The sequence below is a fragment of the Gymnoscopelus braueri genome (genome assembly GCF_963280865.1).
Source record: "Gymnoscopelus braueri genome assembly, chromosome: 19".
Lineage (NCBI taxonomy): Eukaryota > Metazoa > Chordata > Actinopteri > Myctophiformes > Myctophidae > Gymnoscopelus > Gymnoscopelus braueri.
The window spans coordinates 6927199-6947209 of NC_137621.1; the positions used below are offsets into that span (position 1 = coordinate 6927199).

At 42.8% G+C, this 20011-nt stretch overlaps 2 protein-coding genes across 2 annotated transcripts in view; both read right to left on the reverse strand.

The window, feature by feature from the left end:
* The window catches only part of gabrb1 (gamma-aminobutyric acid type A receptor subunit beta1), a gene marked incomplete at both ends in the record, with an annotated part of 204514 nt that extends 200091 nt beyond the window's left edge, over positions 1-4423 (reverse strand). The window contains 3 exons of the mRNA XM_080413964.1: positions 3219-3286; positions 3923-4014; positions 4338-4423. Coding sequence (XP_080270090.1) covers positions 3219-3286; positions 3923-4014; positions 4338-4423 — 246 coding nt within the window. The remainder of the gene's footprint in view (positions 1-3218; positions 3287-3922; positions 4015-4337) is intronic.
* Positions 650-20011, reverse strand: part of LOC308074505 (heat shock protein beta-11-like) — a 150189-nt gene continuing 130827 nt past the window's right edge. The window contains exon 3 of the transcript XR_013932115.1: positions 650-745. The gene's annotated coding sequence lies outside the window, so the exon portion shown is untranslated. The remainder of the gene's footprint in view (positions 746-20011) is intronic.

Genomic DNA, 20011 nt, shown 5'->3' on the forward strand with positions numbered 1-20011 from the left:
GGTCTAAGGACTCTCCAGAATTGAGATCGGCATCGGACGCAAAAAAAAATACTCGGTCCTCGGTCGGGGTCTCTATTCACCTGTTTCCTAGGCTGTGTGTTTTCCACTTCCTGTCGGATTTCATTGGATATCATTAGTCATCTGACCAGTTTCATTGGATTTCATTGGATCAAATCGACAGGAAGTGGAACACACACAGGAAGTGAAAAGCCTAGAAAACAGGTGGATAGCAACCTGCCTCCTGCCAATGAAAGCAAAACAATGCTATATGACCCCCAAATTTGGCTGTGCGCACGCGCACACAACACACACGCACGCACGTACACGCACACGCACACACACACACACACACACAAGTGGTCTGTGCTTTAGGCCAGTGGTTTCCAACCAGTGGTCCGGGGACCACCAGTGGTCCTTGAGGGAGTACCAGGGGGTCCCCAGCAAAATGAGTTAACATAGCGTCACAATCATTTTTAACCACTTAGCTTTGGCTATTCAAAAATAGCAGATCTACAAGCTCATAGCGCGGCACCGAGTGCCGCGCTATGAGCTTGTAGATCTGCTATTTTTGAAAAACCTTAAAAAATGTGCATATCTTTGAATATTTATATTTTTTTAAAGTGAAAATTAACTGATATCTTTGCTTCTGGGGGGTCCCTGGCACAAAACGTTTTCAAATGGGGGTCCGCGGCCAAATGCATATCAATTTAGGGGTCCTTGGCATGAAAAAGGTTGAAAACCACTGCTTTAGGCCTATACTCAGGCTCCATGGCGAGAACAGAAAACCCACCAGGAAATAACAAGAGACCAAAAAAAAGGAAATATTGATGATTCACCACCGTGTATATATTAGCCCCTTATAGCAACCTTTTGCCGACGCGGCATTTATCGTCCCTCTCACTAGAAGTGATCATCGGGTTGGTGGGTTTACTCAGGGATGCGTCCTTTGTTGAGTCACTGACACAGCGTTATGTAATTACTGCATTGAGGACCAAAAAAAAAAAAGCAGAAAGAAAGAAAGAACGTAAGAAAGAAAGAAGGAAAGAAAGAAAGAAAGAAAGAAAGAAAGAAAGAAAAGGAGACTGGTATATCAAAGCACAGAATCTAGCCCGCAGGCAAGGCAGGCAGCATCGGCACTGCGCTGCGCCGCTATGTGTGTTCATATGGGGGGCTATAGCTTCCAAGCACTGACACCCATAAGCTCTCCCTACACAGCCGTGAACGGAATCACTAAACAGTGGCACAGGAAGCAAAAAAAGAAAAATCCATGTGCAGCTCGCTCTCTCTCTCTCTCTCTCTCTCTCTCTCTCTCTCTCTCTCTCTCTCTCTCTCTCTCTCTCTCTCTCTCTCTCTCTCTCTCTCTCTCTCTCTCTCTCTCTCTTCTCTCTCTCTCTCTCTCTCTCTCTCTCTCTCTCTCTCTCTCTCTCTCTCTCTCTCTCTCTCTCTCTCTCTCTCTCTCTCTCTCTCTCTCTCTCTCTCTCTCTCTCTCTCTCTCTCTCTCTCTCTCTCTCTCTCTCTCTCTCTCTCTCTTGTTAATTCACACTCTCTCTAGCGGACAACCACAGGGCTACTGTGTGTGTGCGTGTGTGCGTGCGTGCGTGCACGGGCGTGTGTGTTGTATGCTGCTCTGATGATGTGCATACAGGATTGGGTTTTGACACGTTGCGGATCTGTCCGCGCGGTGCTGAAAATAAAATACCAAGGAGGTGCTGAAATCTCAGCACAAGCCTCTCTTTCTCTTCCCTCAGCGGCAGCAGCAGCGCTGCACCAAGCCAAGCACGGGGACGGACGGATGGGGGGGGCTAAAGAAAACTAGATTTGGATCATCTATTGTACACAGTCACAGCCATGTGTTAACCAAAAGGTTCCATTTGCACACTCACAGAGCTAAATTAATATATATATATATAAGTTAAATCAACAACAATGAGGATTTCAGGGATAAAAGATGTGGGGGCCATATTTTTGCCGGTGGTGCCTTACCCCATTATCCCTCAACTTCTTCGCCATTTTTTTAAAAACTATTTTTAAAAACATTTTCAAATGGTTCAAATAGCCGATCTACAAGCTCACAACGCGTCGATGTAAATCGGCTAGTTGAACTATTTGTAAATGGTTTTTAAAAATAGTTTAAAAAAATGGCAAAGAAAGTTTAGGGATAATGGGGTGAGAGGCACCACCGGCGAAAATAGGGCCCCTAGAACTATTGGATACGGGTCCAGTGAGGCACCTGAAAAGTTTGGGCACCTCAATGTTAAATTGGCAGTTTTCTTTTTCCTTCCAAAATGTAAAGACATTTAAAAAACAAATAAATGAAGAATAAATGTATGCTTTTGAAAATGGTCGGAAATAATGCAAAGCATCCATGATTTATTTGAACATACACGGTTACATAATTACCGGACCTAAGATTTACCCCTTCAGCTTCTTGTTTACCCACCAATTAGGACCGGCTATCACTGGTTTTGTAACAATTTGTAGAAATATTTCTGCCTTAAATGTATTTGTAAAATAAATGTAGATATCAACAAATTGAAATATAAAATAATAAAAAGCTGTTAATGGTGCCCAGTGTTCTCAGGGGCCCACTGTTTCGGTTGTACCAAACTAGTAGCTTTGACCACTAAACCCCCCCCCCCAGCATCCATATTCTAGGGAAAACGCTCACTGGGAAATAGCCGATCTACAAGCTTATAGATCGGCTATTTTTTTTAAACCCCAGCATTCGTATATTCTAAGGAAAACGCATGCTGGAAAATATCCGATCTACAAGCTTATAGATCGGTTATTTTAAACCCCAGCACATATTCTAGGGAAAACGCTCGCTGGAAAATATCCAATGTACAAGCTTATAGATCGGCAGTTTTTTTAACCCCAGCATTTGTATTATAGGGAAAACGCTCGCTGGAAAATATCCGATCGACAAGCTTATAGATCGGTTATTTTAAACCCCAGCATTCGTATTCTAAGGAAAGACGCTCACTGGAAAATAGACGATCTACAGTACAAGCTTACAGATCGGTTATATTAAACCCCATGCAGCATTCGTATTCTAGGACGCAACTTATAGATCGGCTAATTTTCCAGCGAAAATATTTCAACGTTGAGCGAAAACATAAAAAGACACAGTACTAGCGCAGGGCCCTGAGGGACTCCTCCGCTCCCAGCCACAATGATGTCCCATATTGTCACAGCAGAGGTTTGTGCGTCTCACTCACCATGTTGACTTCTGACACCATGTCGATGCTGGCGATGTCGATGCTCATGCCGACGTCCACAGGGGCACCTTGTGGAAATGGAATAATTAAAAACATTATTAACCCATTAAGACCTGAGGCCGATATTCTACAAAATGTCTTCTAAATTCTAAGAGTTTTCTGAAAATCGTATGTTGCTATAATAATAATATCAGTGGTTCTCAAACTTTTTTCCATGTCAAGGACCACGCAAAATGATATGTATTTGGCCGCGGACCCCCCTCCATCTCTAAATAGTTGGTTCCAGTGACCCCCCCAGAAGCAAAGATTTCAGTTACAAATGTTCGCTTTAAAAATATATATATATTCAAAGATTTGCACAAATGTTCGTGATTTTTCAAAAAAAAAACGCAGATCTACCGTATATCTGCAATTTTTTTAATAGCCAAAAGTATAAAATAATGGTAGCAAAATATTTTGTTCCAGTGACCTCCCCCAGAAGCAAAGATTTGAGTTAAAAATTATCACTTTTAAAACTATTACATATTCAAGATTTTCACACATTTTCACGATTTTTCAAACATAGCAGATCTACGCGCTTGTATATATAAGAGCATTTTCTGAACGATTTAAATCCCATTGTGGTGTATGGTCATGGTGGTCGGTGTGACATTTTAATGTGGGGTCAGCCTAAAGGGTTTTTCTCTTCTCTGTTTTTTTTGTACCTCCAAAGTCAGGCCTCAGACGAATGTCATAGCCCTTCAGCAGCTTGTCCACGGTGGCTTTCACATAGGACATGTTACTGGGCTCGTTGGCGCTGCAAGGAGACACGTACGTTCAGGAATTCATCACATAGGCCTACATTTATGGATTTATCATATACACATGATACATATACATACAAATATTTATTTACACACACACACACACACACACACACACACACACACACACACACACACACACACACACACACACACACACACACACACACACACACACACACACACACACACACACACACACACAGAATTATTCAAATCAAACAAGGAGGACTATTAAGAAACTGTCCGAAATGCAGATATCACATAACTGTGTGTGTGTGTATGTGCATGTGTGTGCGCGTGCTCGGTTCCTCACCTCTGCGCCCCGCTCACCATAGTGACCAGCAGGGACACCACACACCACCAGCACACCCCCCAGTGCCCCCGGTCCTGACTCCACATCCTCACCAACTTTGATCCCAGGACGGCCGGACGGGAGGAGAGGAGACGAGAAAACTAAAAAAAGGCTCCTTTGACACAGAGATGCTCACAGGAGACGCAACTTAGCTAGGTTATAATAACAGTCACAATGAAGACTGCAGCCAAAAAAAAAAGGACTGTAGCAGTAGCCTATAGTAGGTCTATTATTATTAGTGTTATTCCAACAGAGCCGACATCCAAAACGTGTCAACGAGAGAGAGAGAGAGAAAAAAAATCTGCAGCATATGGAAGAAAACGTTTCACCTGCAGTGTGGACGCCAAGCGGACAGAGCATTCAACCCGGCCGAAGCTGTACAGCCACAGCCTGTCTCCTTCCTCCAGGTGGTCAATATATCCAACAACACGTAGACCTATAGGCTATAGATCCTGTCTGTCTGTCTGTCTGTCTGTCTGTCGGTGACTTGGGTGGGATGTCAAAAGCAGGAGCGCGGATCACCTTTAAGCTTCCAGTCATTCTCCAAGTGGAGCATCGTGCTCTATAACGCGCACATCTGAGGGGATGCTGCGCATTTTTCCACTCTCTGTGTGTTGTAGAGCCTCCTCTCCTATAGCTCCTGTCTCTCTCTCTATCCCTCTCTCTCTCTCTCTAAAGAGCCTCCTTCTCTCCTCCTCCTCCTCTCTCTCCTCCTCTCTCTCCTCAGCACCAAATCCTTCAGTCTGCAGCAGCAGGCAGATCAACTGAATGAATGAATGAATCCCGTGACGATGCACTGATGACGACAACACGTCACCAACCGCCGACCACCAAGTTCAAGTTCATCATTTGATGATAGAAAGAAAGAGTGAAAGGGGGAAAAAGCCGCAATGCACGAATAACGGGAGAGAGAGAGAGAGAGAGAGAGTCACGTAACGTTGCGTGGTTCGTTGCGGTGTGTGTGTGTGTGTGTGTGTGTGTGTGTGTGTGTGTGTGTGTGTGTGTGTGTGTGTGTGTGTGTGTATGCGTTGCTTGTCCCGCTGAATGCTGTCTGTCTCTAAAGTGTGATCATCATCAATGTCCGCAGAATGAATGAATCCACTGGATCCACTGGCTCTCCGATCCTCTCTCTCTCTCTCTCTCTCTCTCTCTCTGACTGTGTGGTGGACACGTGCGTTCAGCCTATCACAACACACCGGTTCTCAACGGGAGGTTCGGGGGACAGCAAGGGGTCCAAATAATAAGGACCCAATAGGACTCAATAACCCCCAGTATCTATTGGTTTAGGCAGTGGTGGGAAAAAGTACTCCAATTCTTTACTTAAGTAAAAGTACCAATACTGGAATACAGAAATAGCTATTTCTGTTGCTATACTCTGTTACAAGTAAAAGTCCAGAATTAAACATTTACTTGAGTAAAAGTACAAAAGTATTGGCATCAAAATGTACTTAAAAGTACCAAAAGTAAAAGTATTAAAACATTTGAAAATAGCAGATCTACAAGCTCACAATGCATAGCGATTTGACACGTTGTGAGCTTGTAGATCGGCTATATTTTCAAATAGCCTAGGTATAAATTAGGGCTAGAGTGGTTAATGTATGTTTCTTAATATAATTTATGTCTGAAAAGTAACTAGTAACTAAAGTTTTCAAAATAATTGTAGTGGAGTAAAAGCACAACATATTTGCCTCTGAGATGTAGTGGAGTAGAAGTAAAAGTATTGGAAATACTCAAGTAAAGTACAAAGACCTCAAAATTGTACTTAAGTACAGTACTTGAGTAAATGTACTTAGTTACTTTCCACCACTGTTGTGAGGCAATTAAAGTGCGGTCCCGTCCAAATTCCTGGGTTTTTTATTAAGACAAAAAAAAAAGAACACGACAAGGCAAACTATATGGACTAGGACACTAGACTACACTAGTAGGAATCAGGGAAACTATAGCCTATAGAACAAAGAAAAGACTAACTACTTACATGACAACAACATCATGACAAACAGTCAGAGAGCAGCAAACACAGGGAGCTTTAAATAGCACAGGTGGTCTGAGGCGCTAATAAGGACATGACGCTCGTCTGTCACAAGCGTCATGGCGCTACTTGTTCCTGGCTTTTGAAATGTCTACATTTACAACCCCAAAATCTACATAAACGTTCAGATTTCAAATATGAAGTACTGACCCCCGCGGCCATGGATGTTACAAGTTGAAACGCCTGGGTCTAAGTACCCGTATCTTCCGTATTGTTCAATAAAAAGCATTTTAATCCGATCGGTGGCCATTTTCTTAAGAGTTTTCTCCATGCTTTTAACTGCGCGACCCTATTGGTTGGGACATGTACAGCACTCTGATACATTATAACTATGAAAAAAATAGCCATCAACAATAGGAGTAAAATGCTTTTTATTGCACAATACGGAAGATAAGGGTACAGAATCCAAGCGTTTAATTTCCTACATCCGTGGCCGTGGAGTAAGCACTTTATATTTGAAATCTGAACGTTTATGTAGATGTACGGGTTGTAAATATAGACATTTCAAAAAACAGGACCATGTAGCGACAGTCATGTTTCAGGGCTAGATTGGCTGCGACTAAACAAGACACAGGTGAACAACATTTGCAAATCACCGGATTGGTGAGACAAGTCTAGTGGTGGAAAAAGTAGCCTACTCCCATTTTTTGACTTAAGTACACTTTTGAGGAATTTTTTATTTTAATGGAGTATTTCCCATTTTCAATACTTTTACTTCTACTCCACTGAATCTCAGAGGCAATTAGGCAAATATTATACTTTAACTCCACTACAATTATTTGAAAACTTGAGTTACTAGTTACTTTGCAGATATCAATTGTATTATATTATAAAACACACATTAACCACTTTAGTCCTATTTTATACAGGCTATTTGAAAATTGTGAGCTTCTGATCTGCTATTTTCAAACATTTTAGTACTTGTACTTTTTGTTCTTCGAGTATATTTTGATGCCAATATTTTGTACTTTTACTCAAGTAACATTTTGAACTTCTACATTGTGGTATTGATACTTTTACTTAGGTACACAATTGGTTGGTAAAAGAGTGTGACAAGAGTTTCAGTCCAGTGGTTCTCAAACTTTTTCATGTCAAGGACCCCCAAATTGACGGACCCCCATTTGAAAAGATATGCCAGGGACCCCCATAAGAGAAGATTTTTATGGCTCTAGCAGTGATTCTCAATCATTGTAATTTAAGGACCCCCCCAGTTTGACATGCATTAGAGGCTACTGATGGTCCATTGTGGAACCTTGGGCCGTCAACCTTTACTTTATAGAGTGCAGTCAGAAGACAGGCCTTGATAGCCACAGCGTTGATATACTGAATGTAATAGATAAGAACTTCAGAATTCTCCAGGCGCTCAACCGAACGCTTGTTTGCATGCAGACTTAGATGTGGAGCGAATTGCCTTCGTGATATATCAGGTCGTATTGTTTTAATATCATTAATTTGCTGTTCTTTTATTCACATAGTATAGAGGGAATCTCCCTTGTTTGTCAATAAAGATGCCTTGCGCATGTAAAAGGTAATTTCTGTGTATGTCGTCTATAAACTGGACTTTAGGGTTTATTGAACCAAGAGTGACAGGTCTGTCACGGCACATCAGCTGGTGACCCCGACCGTGACCCTGTCCAGTCCAGACGACCGCTGGATCCATAAGATCCAAATAACAATTCGCCCATACACTATGTGCTACAATTCCTTGGGGCCCCAGGAAGGGTACACGCGGTGCTATATGTGAATTGTATTATACCAAATTTAGGTCAATTATTAAAGACAATGTGTAAATATGATTGCATACATGTGAAGTCACCACTGAACAGCAGATTGAATGACCTTTGTGTTTAATACTCAGGCTCTGTACTTCCTATACCCCATGATGTCCTGTTAGCGTGGCTGGGTGGACCGAGTTGATCCTCCCAGCAACTGTCTCTGTATATGTTTATGAGACCACCGGAGACACCCCGACGTTTTTTTTACACGGATGTTTAACTATCAGCTGTTACTATCAGTTATTTGTCTTTATTTATATATATATTCATGTCAAGGCCTCTAGAATAACCCACGATTCAACTTGGGTGTTCGAGCAATGCATGGCTATATATATAAATATATGGATTTATTTTTGTTGTACCTCGAAATACCACTTTTTCACGCTTTGGTTTTCGGTGCGGGTGAAATTATCTAATATTAGTTTTACACTAGATGTAGGGGGTTTGTCTGTGTGCCTGCATGAATATATCCTTACAATTGTCATAATGGTCCTATAGTTTACTGAGACACTACACTGTTTCTCTGTATTCTGTGGTCCTATAGTTTACTGAGACACTACACTGTTTCTCTGTGTTCTGTGGTCCTATAGTTTACTGAGACACTACACTGTTTCTCTGTATTCTGTGGTCCTATAGTTTACTGAGACACTACACTGTTTCTCTGTATTCTGTGGTCCTATAGTTTACTGAGACACTACACTGTTTGTCTGTATTCTGTGGTCCAACAGTTTACTGAGACAATACAATAAGTGGCCTTTACTAGGATCTCTAAACCGCAAACCACGCCGGGTACATGGGAGAAGATAGCGTGTAGCCTAAGTTGTGTACGTTATGTGTCGTTATGTGTTATTATGTGAAAGCTGAGACTGCGGCTAAGAAAATACTACAGGTTATATTATGTGAAAGCTGAGACTGCGGCTAAGAAAATACTACAGGTTATATTATGTGAAAGCTGAGACTGCGGCTAAGAAAATACTACAGGTTATATTATGTGAAAGCTGAGACTGCGGCTAAGAAAATACTACAGGTTATATTATGTGAAAGCTGAGACTGCGGCTAAGAAAATACTACAGGTTATATTATGTGAAAGCTGAGACTGCGGCTAAGAAAATACTACAGGTTATATTATGTGAAAGCTGAGACTGCGGCTAAGAAAATACTACAGGTTATATTATGTGAAAGCTGAGACTGCGGCTAAGAAAATACTACAGGTTATATTATGTGAAAGCTGAGACTGCGGCTAAGAAAATACTACAGGTTATATTATGTGAAAGCTGAGACTGCGGCTAAGAAAATACTACAGGTTATATTATGTGAAAGCTGAGACTGCGGCTAAGAAAATACTACAGGTTATATTATGTGAAAGCTGAGACTGCGGCTAAGAAAATACTACAGGTTATATTATGTGAAAGCTGAGACTGCGGCTAAGAAAATACTACAGGTTATATTATGTTTAAGCTGAGACTGCCGCTAAGGGGCGACCCCAAAAATACTACAGGTTACATGCACGTTATGTTTAGCTCCAGCATCCGAGCGAGGTGACGTGAACGGCTGGCTCTGCAGCCTAGGGTTGCCCCCTAAATAGTACTACAGTGTGTCATATGTGTCTTCATATGTATGTTATATGTATGTGTTCCGAATGAATGAAGGCCTCTGTAAGTCCTGTCTGTTTGTTTGTTGTTTTTTTTTTAAGGAGCATCCACTAGTCTACACCTTGGTGGAGACTATTCTTCCTGAGGTCCAGGTTTGTGCTTAAGTACAGTCTTGAGGTATTGTTACTTTAAAAAGCCCTTACAGCTATCTGTATTTTAACTTCCACTGCATACATCTCAGAGGCAGACAGTGTGCTTCTGCCCCTGCAAAACACCTTGAGAACGTTGGTAACTGTTTACTTTGAAGTGGTAGATAATTGCTGCAGAACCACTTCAGCCCTGCATACAGCTCAGCCATTTGGAAATTGCCGATCTACAAGCTCACAAGCTATTTCATCTCAAGCACTTCGTGCTTGTGGATCTGCTATTTTCAAAGGGAAACTTGTGCATGGGGACAGGCTGCCTATTAAACACTTCTCACGTTGGTGTCTCACTCCACTCCGATACCATTTTTTGTTTTTGGTACTTTGACCCAAGTACATGTCAGTGGATAGTGTAATCTGCTCCGTAAGCATTTTGTTTAGAGATTTTGTCCTGCTTAGGAATTTAAACAAGGAAGATAACCGCCTGCACGGGGTTCAGTGGTGGAAGCCAAGGTCACGAAGTATATTTACTCAAGTGCTCTACTTGAGTACATTTTGAGGGTCCCATTTTGTATCTCACTAGAGTGGTTCCAGTTTTCAATACTTTTACTTCTACTTAAGTGTACATTTCAGAAGCCGACATTGTACATTTACTCCAGTATGATTACTGGAAACCGTGGCTGTTTAGGCTAGCTCAATAGTGACTCATTGTGCTAGTAGAATCTGCTATTGTTGTTAGAGTTATGAACAGTCTGAAATACGCTATAACTATGATTCGTAATCCCAGAAATTAAGGACACAGATAACTAAGTGGTGAGGTTAGGGGGTAGGCTCCCCAATCCCTTGCCACTAACAGGCGGCAGCGGGGTCGCAAGGCTCCCAGAGCACGTTAAAGACGTTATATAGTGCTGGGGAGAGACTGAAGGGCCCCCGTGTTCTGTCAAGGATGAATCAACATCCTAGCTGTGTTTTCCGTCTAGTCGGTGTGCCGACTGCCGCTCTCTCCTAGGGTTGGCAGCACATGGTGCGTGGATGACAGTCCACACCTAACCGGACGGGAGTGCGTGACTCACCGGTTACAGGCAAGGCGGGTGAAAACGGTTAATATTCTGGTTCCCGTAGCCAAGCGGGGCCAGGACAAGACCGTCGGTTTCCTGCCTGGGGCGCCAACCACGCCTACGGGTAAGGGATCGCTATCGACTGGGTCACCCGCCGGTCGGATCGCAAAAAGCATTAATTCCATGGCGTGCTCCCCGACAGGAGGCGGGTGTGGTCGCTGCGTTCGGCTCAATGTACAGTCAGGCCATCACAAGCTGAAAGCGACCGCCGGAGTGCTACAGTTACTAAGCGAGTGATGCTCCTGTGATCGGTGGGCTTTGAAAAGAAGACGCCGGGAAGCAGGAGACTTGAACTCTCTATCCAGGGTGACCTGGGTGTAGACCTCAAGTGGAAAGGGGTCTAGCCTGGGACTGCGCCCCGGTGGGGAGGTTCGAAAGACTTAAGTGAGCCCTTAGATTAAAAGATTGGAGTCAGGTATTTTGGAAGATGGAAAAAGAGGAAAAAAAGCGAGGAGAGAAATATGATGTTCAAATAAATTAGTTTCTTCAGAGAATTCTGCAGGAAAAAAAAAAAAAAAAACAGAAAAAAACAATAGCTTCCATACAGTAAGTGAGTCACTCCCCTCAGAGAGAGAGAGAGAGAGAGAGAGAGAGAGCCTGGCGCAGCACTATAGAAAAAAGGGGGGACCCTGTGAACTGATCAGATCTTATATGCAGAAATAATGTACTGTGACCAAACTAAGCGTTAACCGTAATAATTGTATCAATTTGTAGATCTGCTATTTTTCGTTAAATTTTATGCACAGTCTGCAATATGTTGTATACCTATGATTTGTATAATCCCAAAAACCAACAGTTTACTTTCTTAGAAGTGACCAGACCAGAAACAACATGCAAGTGCACTAAGGTGATGTTCTTCTAAGTGATTGTTGACTCTGAACTGAATATCAGTAAAAAAAATATATATATATAATAATAATAAAGAAAAAAGCCAATTTGACCGTGTGGAGAAGTAAGTAGAGTGTAAGTGTAAAATAAATAGGTTATATTTAAAATAAGTAATAATAATAATTATTATTATTATAATGATTCAAAGAATGTAACAGTGGACAGAAAGCCCAAACGCTTCTATGTATTGTTACATTAGTATATCTATATTTTTTTATTACAACTATCTCAGACTTTAGAAATGGGTTGGTTTCACATTCGAGGACTGCAACACTGGTTGGCGGACGGTCATTTCTTTCTATGAACTGGAAACATGCAGTGGAAGGCCCTATAATTCTGTCTGATCGACATGCTGAGGCAGAGGGGCACCAACATTGCAAACTGCAGTGTTCACGAGACTCACTTCCGATGACACCTATGGCATCCAGAGAGCAAGCCTTGGGAAAGCTTGCGTGACTTTTGACAAACTTTTATCTGTTACAGACACTGGAACTACTATGCCATGGAGAAGGACACACTTTCTAAGCAAGAAGTGGGAATATCTGAAGCAAGGTTGACTTACTGCTAATCGTTGTTGTTGGGGCCTCGACATGTGTGAACAAATACATTTTCTATCGCTCTGGGTAGGACACAATAAAAAAAGATATATATATTAGATGAATTTAAAACAAATGTATTTCTGCTTTAACAAACAAACAATTAGTTGCACTAATATATTATAGAGTAAACCTGATTTTGACTCGCATAGATTAAAGTTTCAAAAGATCACATAATAATATTTCACCAGTAGTAATATAATATTACATCTGATGTATAGTGACATCATAGACTAAAATAACTATAATAGCTTGAGGTTAGGGGGTAGGCTCCCCAATCCTTGAGCTAAACAGGCGGCAGCGGGGTCGCAAGGCTCCCAGAGCACGTTAAAGACGTTATATAGTGCTGGGGAGAGACTGAAGGGCCCCCGTGTTCTGTCAAGGATGAATCAACATCCTAGCTGTGGAACCGTCTAGTCGGTGTGCCGACTGCCGCTCTCTCCTAGGGTTGGCAGCACATGGTGCGTGGATGACAGTCCACACCTAACCGGACGGGAGCGCGTGACTCACCGGTTACAGGCAAGGCGGGTGAAAACGGTTAATATTCTGGTTCCCGTAGCCAAGCGGGGCCAGGACAAGACCGTCGGTTTCCTGCCTGGGGCGCCAACCACGCCTACGGGTAAGGGATCGCTATCGACTGGGTCACCCGCCGGTCGGATCGCAAAAAGCATTAATTCCATGGCGTGCTCCCTGACAGGAGGCGGGTGTGGTCGCTGCGTTCGGCTCAATGTACAGTCAGGCCATCACAAGCTGAAAGCGACCGCCGGAGTGCTACAGTTACTAAGCGAGTGATGCTCCTGTGATCGGTGGGCTTTGAAAAGAAGACGCCGGGAAGCAGGGGACTTGAACTCTCTATCCAGGGTGACCTGGCTGTAGACCTCAAGTGGAAAGGGGTCTAGCCTGGGACTGCGCCCCGGTGGGGAGGTTCGAAAGACTTAAGTGAATCAGAGAAAACAACCAAATTGAAGTGAAACTGTTGTAATGTGTAGTATTAAATAGAATGCCACGATCAAACTATATATATATTCAAATTAAACTAAATTATACAGGCCAATGTCAAATTAGTTAACTGAACGGAAACATGCTGTGTGCGTGTTGGCTCCTTTTGTGCTCTGGCTTTCTCTGAAACAGGTCATGGGTTGCAGAAGAGAATTGTACAATCTTGTACAGCCCGAGAATAATGTCAATTGACCTGTGCATAAAGCACAGGAAAGTTGTTTTGTTGTGTTTCCAATTACATTTTGTGTATGGTATGTGTTGTTGTGTATGTCAAAAAAGGTAAAGGAGGGTGGCACCCTGGCCTCTGCACATTCCTATGCTGTGTGCCCTGCCGGGTGTCAGGTCAAGGAGGGAAATAATATGATAGAGATCAAAGACTCACCATCAAACACCCACCCAATTTTTTTTTAGATAAAGGAGGGACACTACACATTTAATTTGAGTAGTACCAATATCACTCTCAGCCAGACAGGAACATACCATTGTTTCATGGGGTACATCTATGCTGCCCAAGGCCACTGAACGACCCCAGAATACATATTAATTTAGATTTTGATTTTGATAGTAATGTTGGGGGACATAATCTGATCGTAGCGATCTCCCTGGCAGCTTTAGGCACATTAAATATAGGCTGTCTTGCCCTTCGCAAATGGCAAGTGATAAGAGAGCAGTGACAGAGTGATCCCAATACACACCACAGAAACATTATATTGCCACCTGGGCCCCCATGCTGAACTTGACGAAGAACACCCCTGCACAATATCTACGCCCCGACTTTCGACCTCAAGGAGGGTACGGATCTGACTGGCGCTTGGGGGTTGGGGCCCCTGTGTATAATACGGGGGGCTCCGGTCTCAGGCCCCAGGAGGGTACGGACCCGGGGGCTCGGGAGTGGGACCTCCGTCTCTTAGCTCATTCAGTGCCAAGTACATTTGTTAATGGCACTGGATGGGTTGGGGGGGGGGGCCTAGTCTTGGGCTCTGTCGGAACCTCCTCCTCCGGGCTCGGAAAAGTGACCACCTCAACCAGAGGAATTGGAGAAGAAACCAAAAATGCACACATATTACAAGATTTTTTTTATTTTTTATAAAAAATAATAATAATACACATGTTAGAATAGTTGCTTGTAAAGGAAAACTCAGTGGGAATGCCCCACTGAGGGACCCTAAGTTTAGCAATACACTTATTGAAATCTAATGACAAATGATGTGATTGTCCCCAATAAGAGCTCATGTCCAGATGGTAGGTTTGGGACTGCCCCAGCCTAGTTCAGAGTTTCCCCTTCAAAGAAAAGGGTTTTCCTCGGCTCACATGACTCAAAAAGAAAAAAAATGGGACCTGATTTTTTTTTAAAACATGCAATATGTTATGCTAGTGGATAATTTCTATAAAGTACTGTGTAGATTTTGATATTGTGTTGTTGTGGGTACTAAATTCGTACCCAAGGAGGGGTTGATGGTCCATTGTGGAACCTTGGGCCGTCAACCTTTACTTTATAGAGTGCAGTCAGAAGACAGGCCTTGATAGCCACAGCGTTGATATACTGAATGTAATAGATAAGAACTTCAGAATTCTCCAGGCGCTCAACCGAACGCTTGTTTGCATGCAGACTTAGATGTGGAGCGAATTGCCTTCGTGATATATCAGGTCGTATTGTTTTAATATCATTAATTTGCTGTTCTTTTATTCACATAGTATAGAGGGAATCTCCCTTGTTTGTCAATAAAGATGCCTTGCGCATGTAAAAGGTAATTTCTGTGTATGTCGTCTATAAACTGGACTTTAGGGTTTATTGAACCAAGAGTGACAGGTCTGTCACGGCACATCACTACGGACCCCCATTTAATGGCATTTCTATCTCTGGGACCCCAATTCATATTGTAAAATCAATGTTAATTTAACTCTGAGAGTGTACAAATGGAACCAAATGGACCCGTTAGGGTCCATTTGGTTCCATTTGTACACCCATAAGGGTCCATTTGGTTCCTATACATCATTTAGCTGGGGACCCCCTGGTATCCCCTCAAGTACCCCTGGGGGTCCCCGGACCCCACTTTGAGAACCAATGGGTTAAGAAGTCTGAAGACATAGTGACACCACGCTGAAGAACATCCATCCAATTTCAACCGCTTATCCGGAGTCGGGTAGCGAGGGCAACAGACGCAGCAGAGAGCTCCAGACGTCCTTGTCCCGACATTAGCCACGAGCGAGGCATTGTACAAGGCCAGCGTGCAGACATAATCCCCCCCTGTGGTCCTCGGTCTGCCCCGGGGGGCCTCTGGCTCCAAGTTTCCACATGAAGGAGCAATGGTTTATGCTCCCAGTCTCTCCCGGGTGACTGAACTTCTCACCCGTGGTGTAAAGTAACTAAGTGCATTTACTCAAGTACTGTACTTAAGTACAATGTTGAGACATTTTTGCATTGCTGGAGTGTTTCCAATTTTCAGTACTTTTACCTCTACTCCACTACATCAAAGGCAAATATTGTACTTTTACTCCACTACAATTACTTGAAAACTTTAGTTACTAGTTACTTTGCAGATATAAATGATTATATTATAAAACATACATCAACCACTTCAGCCCTATATTATACATATAATATTTGAAAATAGCCGATCTACAAGCTCACAACGCATTGTGAGCTTGTATATCTGGTATTTTGCAAAAAGTCTTCTCTTCTGGGGGTCCCTGGCACAAAACATATTCAAATGAGGGTCCGCGACCAAATACATATGAATTTAGGGGTCCTTGACACGACAAAGTTTGAGAACCACTGCTCTGGATATCTGGATTGTGACCCTGACCTTCTCATAATCATCCTTTCAGAGGACCATTCCCTCTGAGATTAACCACTTGAACCCAAGCCTTTCTATTCTGAGGTGAATTAAGCCTATAGTCAGCAAAAAATGCCGATCCACAAGCTCACAACGCATGGCGTTGTGAGCTTGTGGATCGGCATTTTTCATCAAAGAAATTTGGTGTAAAGCGAAATACTAGTGGTTCTCAAACTTTTTGGGCTCAGGTCACCCCTGTAAATAACTTTAGCATCAGCAGCACCCCTGAATGACATTGTTAATTTCTAGAACCTTATGTCATATGACGCTACGTAAATATGTGAAACTTTCCCTCTAAGATCCAGTAAGTCTTGCGGAAAACTTGAGAGAATAACCGTGTCCATTAGGACAGAACGTTTGCACTTGGCGTTTAACCACTTGAACCCCAGCATCCCTATTCTGGGGGGAGCATTTTCAAAAATAACCGATCTACAAGCTCACAACGCGTCACAACGTGACGCGTTGTGAGCTTGTAGATCGGCTATTTTTGGCGAAGAGACTTGATGTACTGTAGAATGAAAAAAAGCACCCAGAACAGTCCGTTTTACTAAGTCTAGAGTAGACGGTCTAAGTGGTTAAACTGAAGGGATATTGATGAATTCCAAATATTATCAAAGTATTCTGCGGCAGCCCTGGACTTGTGTCACGGCACCCTAGGGTTCCACGGCACCCACTTTGAGAAACCCTGTACTAGGGGACCTAGTTTAGAGCCCGGCGGGCCCCCCGGCCAAATCTGGCCAGAGATGATTTTACAAATTTGTTTCGTCTTTTTCTTCTTTCGTGCAGTTTCTGTTTTTATTGCTTTATTGCACTGCTGCTCCCCTTGTAAACCGTATTGTTTTGTTTTGTTCTTATTGAACTTTTAAATCTATGTTATATAACGACCTCTTCCATTAAGGAAAGGATTCCAAATAAGCCTGCTGGCTTCTTTCCTTTCCTCGCACAGCAACTTGTTTTATAACAATGTGCTAAATAAACTAAACTGAACTACATTTCTCCAGTTATTTCCCCAACAGACTGTGATTTTTTTTACCCAGAAAGTGAATCATCCGTTTCGGGAAGTAAGCATGTGTCAGGACGTCCATGGCTTCTGTAAATAAACAGATTGAGATATGTTTCATTTCAATGTTTTATTATACAATACAATGCATTCGAAACTCACAAAGTCACATTAGAAGAACATAACATGGAATGCAGTTAAGAGTTTACTGAATAAAGATACACAAACACAAAAATACAGAAGGCCTTGTTGCTTTTTCCAAACAAATTGAACGAGTTTTGTCATCAAACTGTGACTTTGTCTCACTGTACAGTATGTCTGTCAAATGGAGCTTCTCCACCTCAAGGCAGCTAAAAAAATGCTATTTATTACCATCGAGGTTCCAAGCAAGCTGACAGGGAACAGGTTAAATAAATAGATATCATCTCTGTCTGCATGGTGGAAACCTCATTATGACCAAAACTGTTAACTTTTCAGGATTCAAATTCAAAAACGGCAAAAGTAGCAGATCTCTTCGAGCTTGGGAGATCTGCTACTTTTGTGTGACACTGTAGTATGATCAAGTAGGGCGTTCAATTACGGTAAAAACTCAAAAGGTTTGAATATGGAGTTAAGAGGTTTCTACCCGGCAACACTGATATGGTTTCCAGGCAGCGTTGGTTTGGACGTCACTGTGACGACAAGCTAGCATACATTGAAGGGTCCTCTCTGCAGCGGGACAAGAAGCTAGCATACATTAAAGGGTCCTCTCTGCAGCGGGACATTAAGCTAGCATACATTTAAGGGTCCTCTCTGCAGAGGGACATGAAGCTAGCATACATTGAAGGGTCGTCTCTGCAGTGGGACATGTAGCTAGCATACATTGAAGGGTCCTCTCTGCAGTGGGACATGTAGCTAGCATTCATTGAAGGGTCCTCTCTGCAGTGGGACATGTAGCTAGCATTCATTGAAGGGTCCTCTCTGTAGTGGGACATGGAAGTCCAGTGAGTTGGAGTAGAGTTCTGGCAACAAAGCTATAGTATAGAGCAGTGGTTGTCAAACTTTTTTGGCTCAGGGCACCCCTGTAAAAAAATGTTTTTCATCCACGGCACCCCTGAATTACATTGTTACTTTATGGCACCTTACATTTACATGTCATATTACGGGACGTAAAAATGTAATTCTTTCCCCCTAAGATACATACAATATCCACGTGAACCCCAGCATCTCTAATCTTGTGGTAACGTTCACCAAAAATAGCCAATCTACAAGCTCACAACGCGTCACGTTGTGAGCTTGTAGATCGGCAATTTTTGGTGAAGAGATATGGTGTAGAAGTAAAAAGAGCGCACCAAGCAAATCAAGTATAGAGGGTTATGGTTAAATTGGTTAACATTGTTGATACATTTCAAATATTATCAAAGTATTCTGCGGCACCCACTTTGAGAAACCCTGGTACAGAGAACACCAGAGCGTGTGAACATCAGACCACTTGCTTGTGAGCATTGCCTGAACAAAGAGTAACAGTACAGTACAATAAAGTGAGTACAGTACAGCAGGGGTCTTCAACATTTTTCAGTCCAAGGACCCCCGCTGACAGAGAGATGAAGCAGGGACCCGCCCCCCCCGCACACTACATATTGAATTCATGTTAAAACACATTCCCTGCCATTGACTCAGATCTACATCAATTCTTTTTTTTAAATTGTGTTTTTAGTGATTACGCTAGAGCAGGGGTCTTCAACGTTTTCAGGCCAAGGACCCCCTAGCTGAGAGAGAGATGAAGCAGGGACCCCCTCCTCTATATCGTATAAAATTGTGTTTCAGATTCAACTTTCTTTTGTTTACGTGGTCTGCTCTTTTTTCCCTCTACACCTATACCTCTTTGCCAAAAATAGCAGATCTACAAGCTCACAACGCCTCGCAGCGATCTGCTGTTTTTAGTGGTTACGGTAAAAAAAATCATATCACACAAAGATTTGGCGGACCCCCTGTAGTAACTCTGAGGACACCCTAGGGGTCCCGGACCCCCTGTTGAAGACCCCTGCGCTAGAGGGCACTATGAATGATGCCTTGACTGTGAGAGAACGCTAGAACCGGAAATGACGTCATCCCCCCCAAAAATAACCCCGTCCACTCCTATGTTATGAGATGTAGAAAAACACATCTATAGCTCGGATTTCTTCTCCCGTTTTTTTATGACAACGAGCCGTATTCAACTGCCGATAACAGCAGAACGGACGATCGCGGTTAAAATGTTCCTGTTCCTGGATAGAAGAGACCACCCCCATATTTTAAGTGTGGTTACGGGACCCGGCTTCCACCATAGGGGGGGATATGGCCTTCAAGATAACTAGGGCCCAGATGAACACAGAGGAAGAGGTGAAGGCGCTGGAGGCCCAGTATAATGCACAAGGGGCAGTGTGCTGACCCACCTAAACCTGGAGGACTGGCGAAGGGAGGAGGACAAGGAGCGTCTTGAGAGACGGGTTGAGAGATCTTAACCCTACAAAATCGGGTACTGCAACTACAGACGGAAGAACAAGCCAGAGATGCTGCAGATGCTGCCCCAAACGAAGACCACTTCGCAAACATTTCTAAAATATTTTGTACATAATGTACGTTACAGTGTTTCAACTTTTGTAAAATGTATATTAAAAGTTGGTGTTTTTTTGTGTG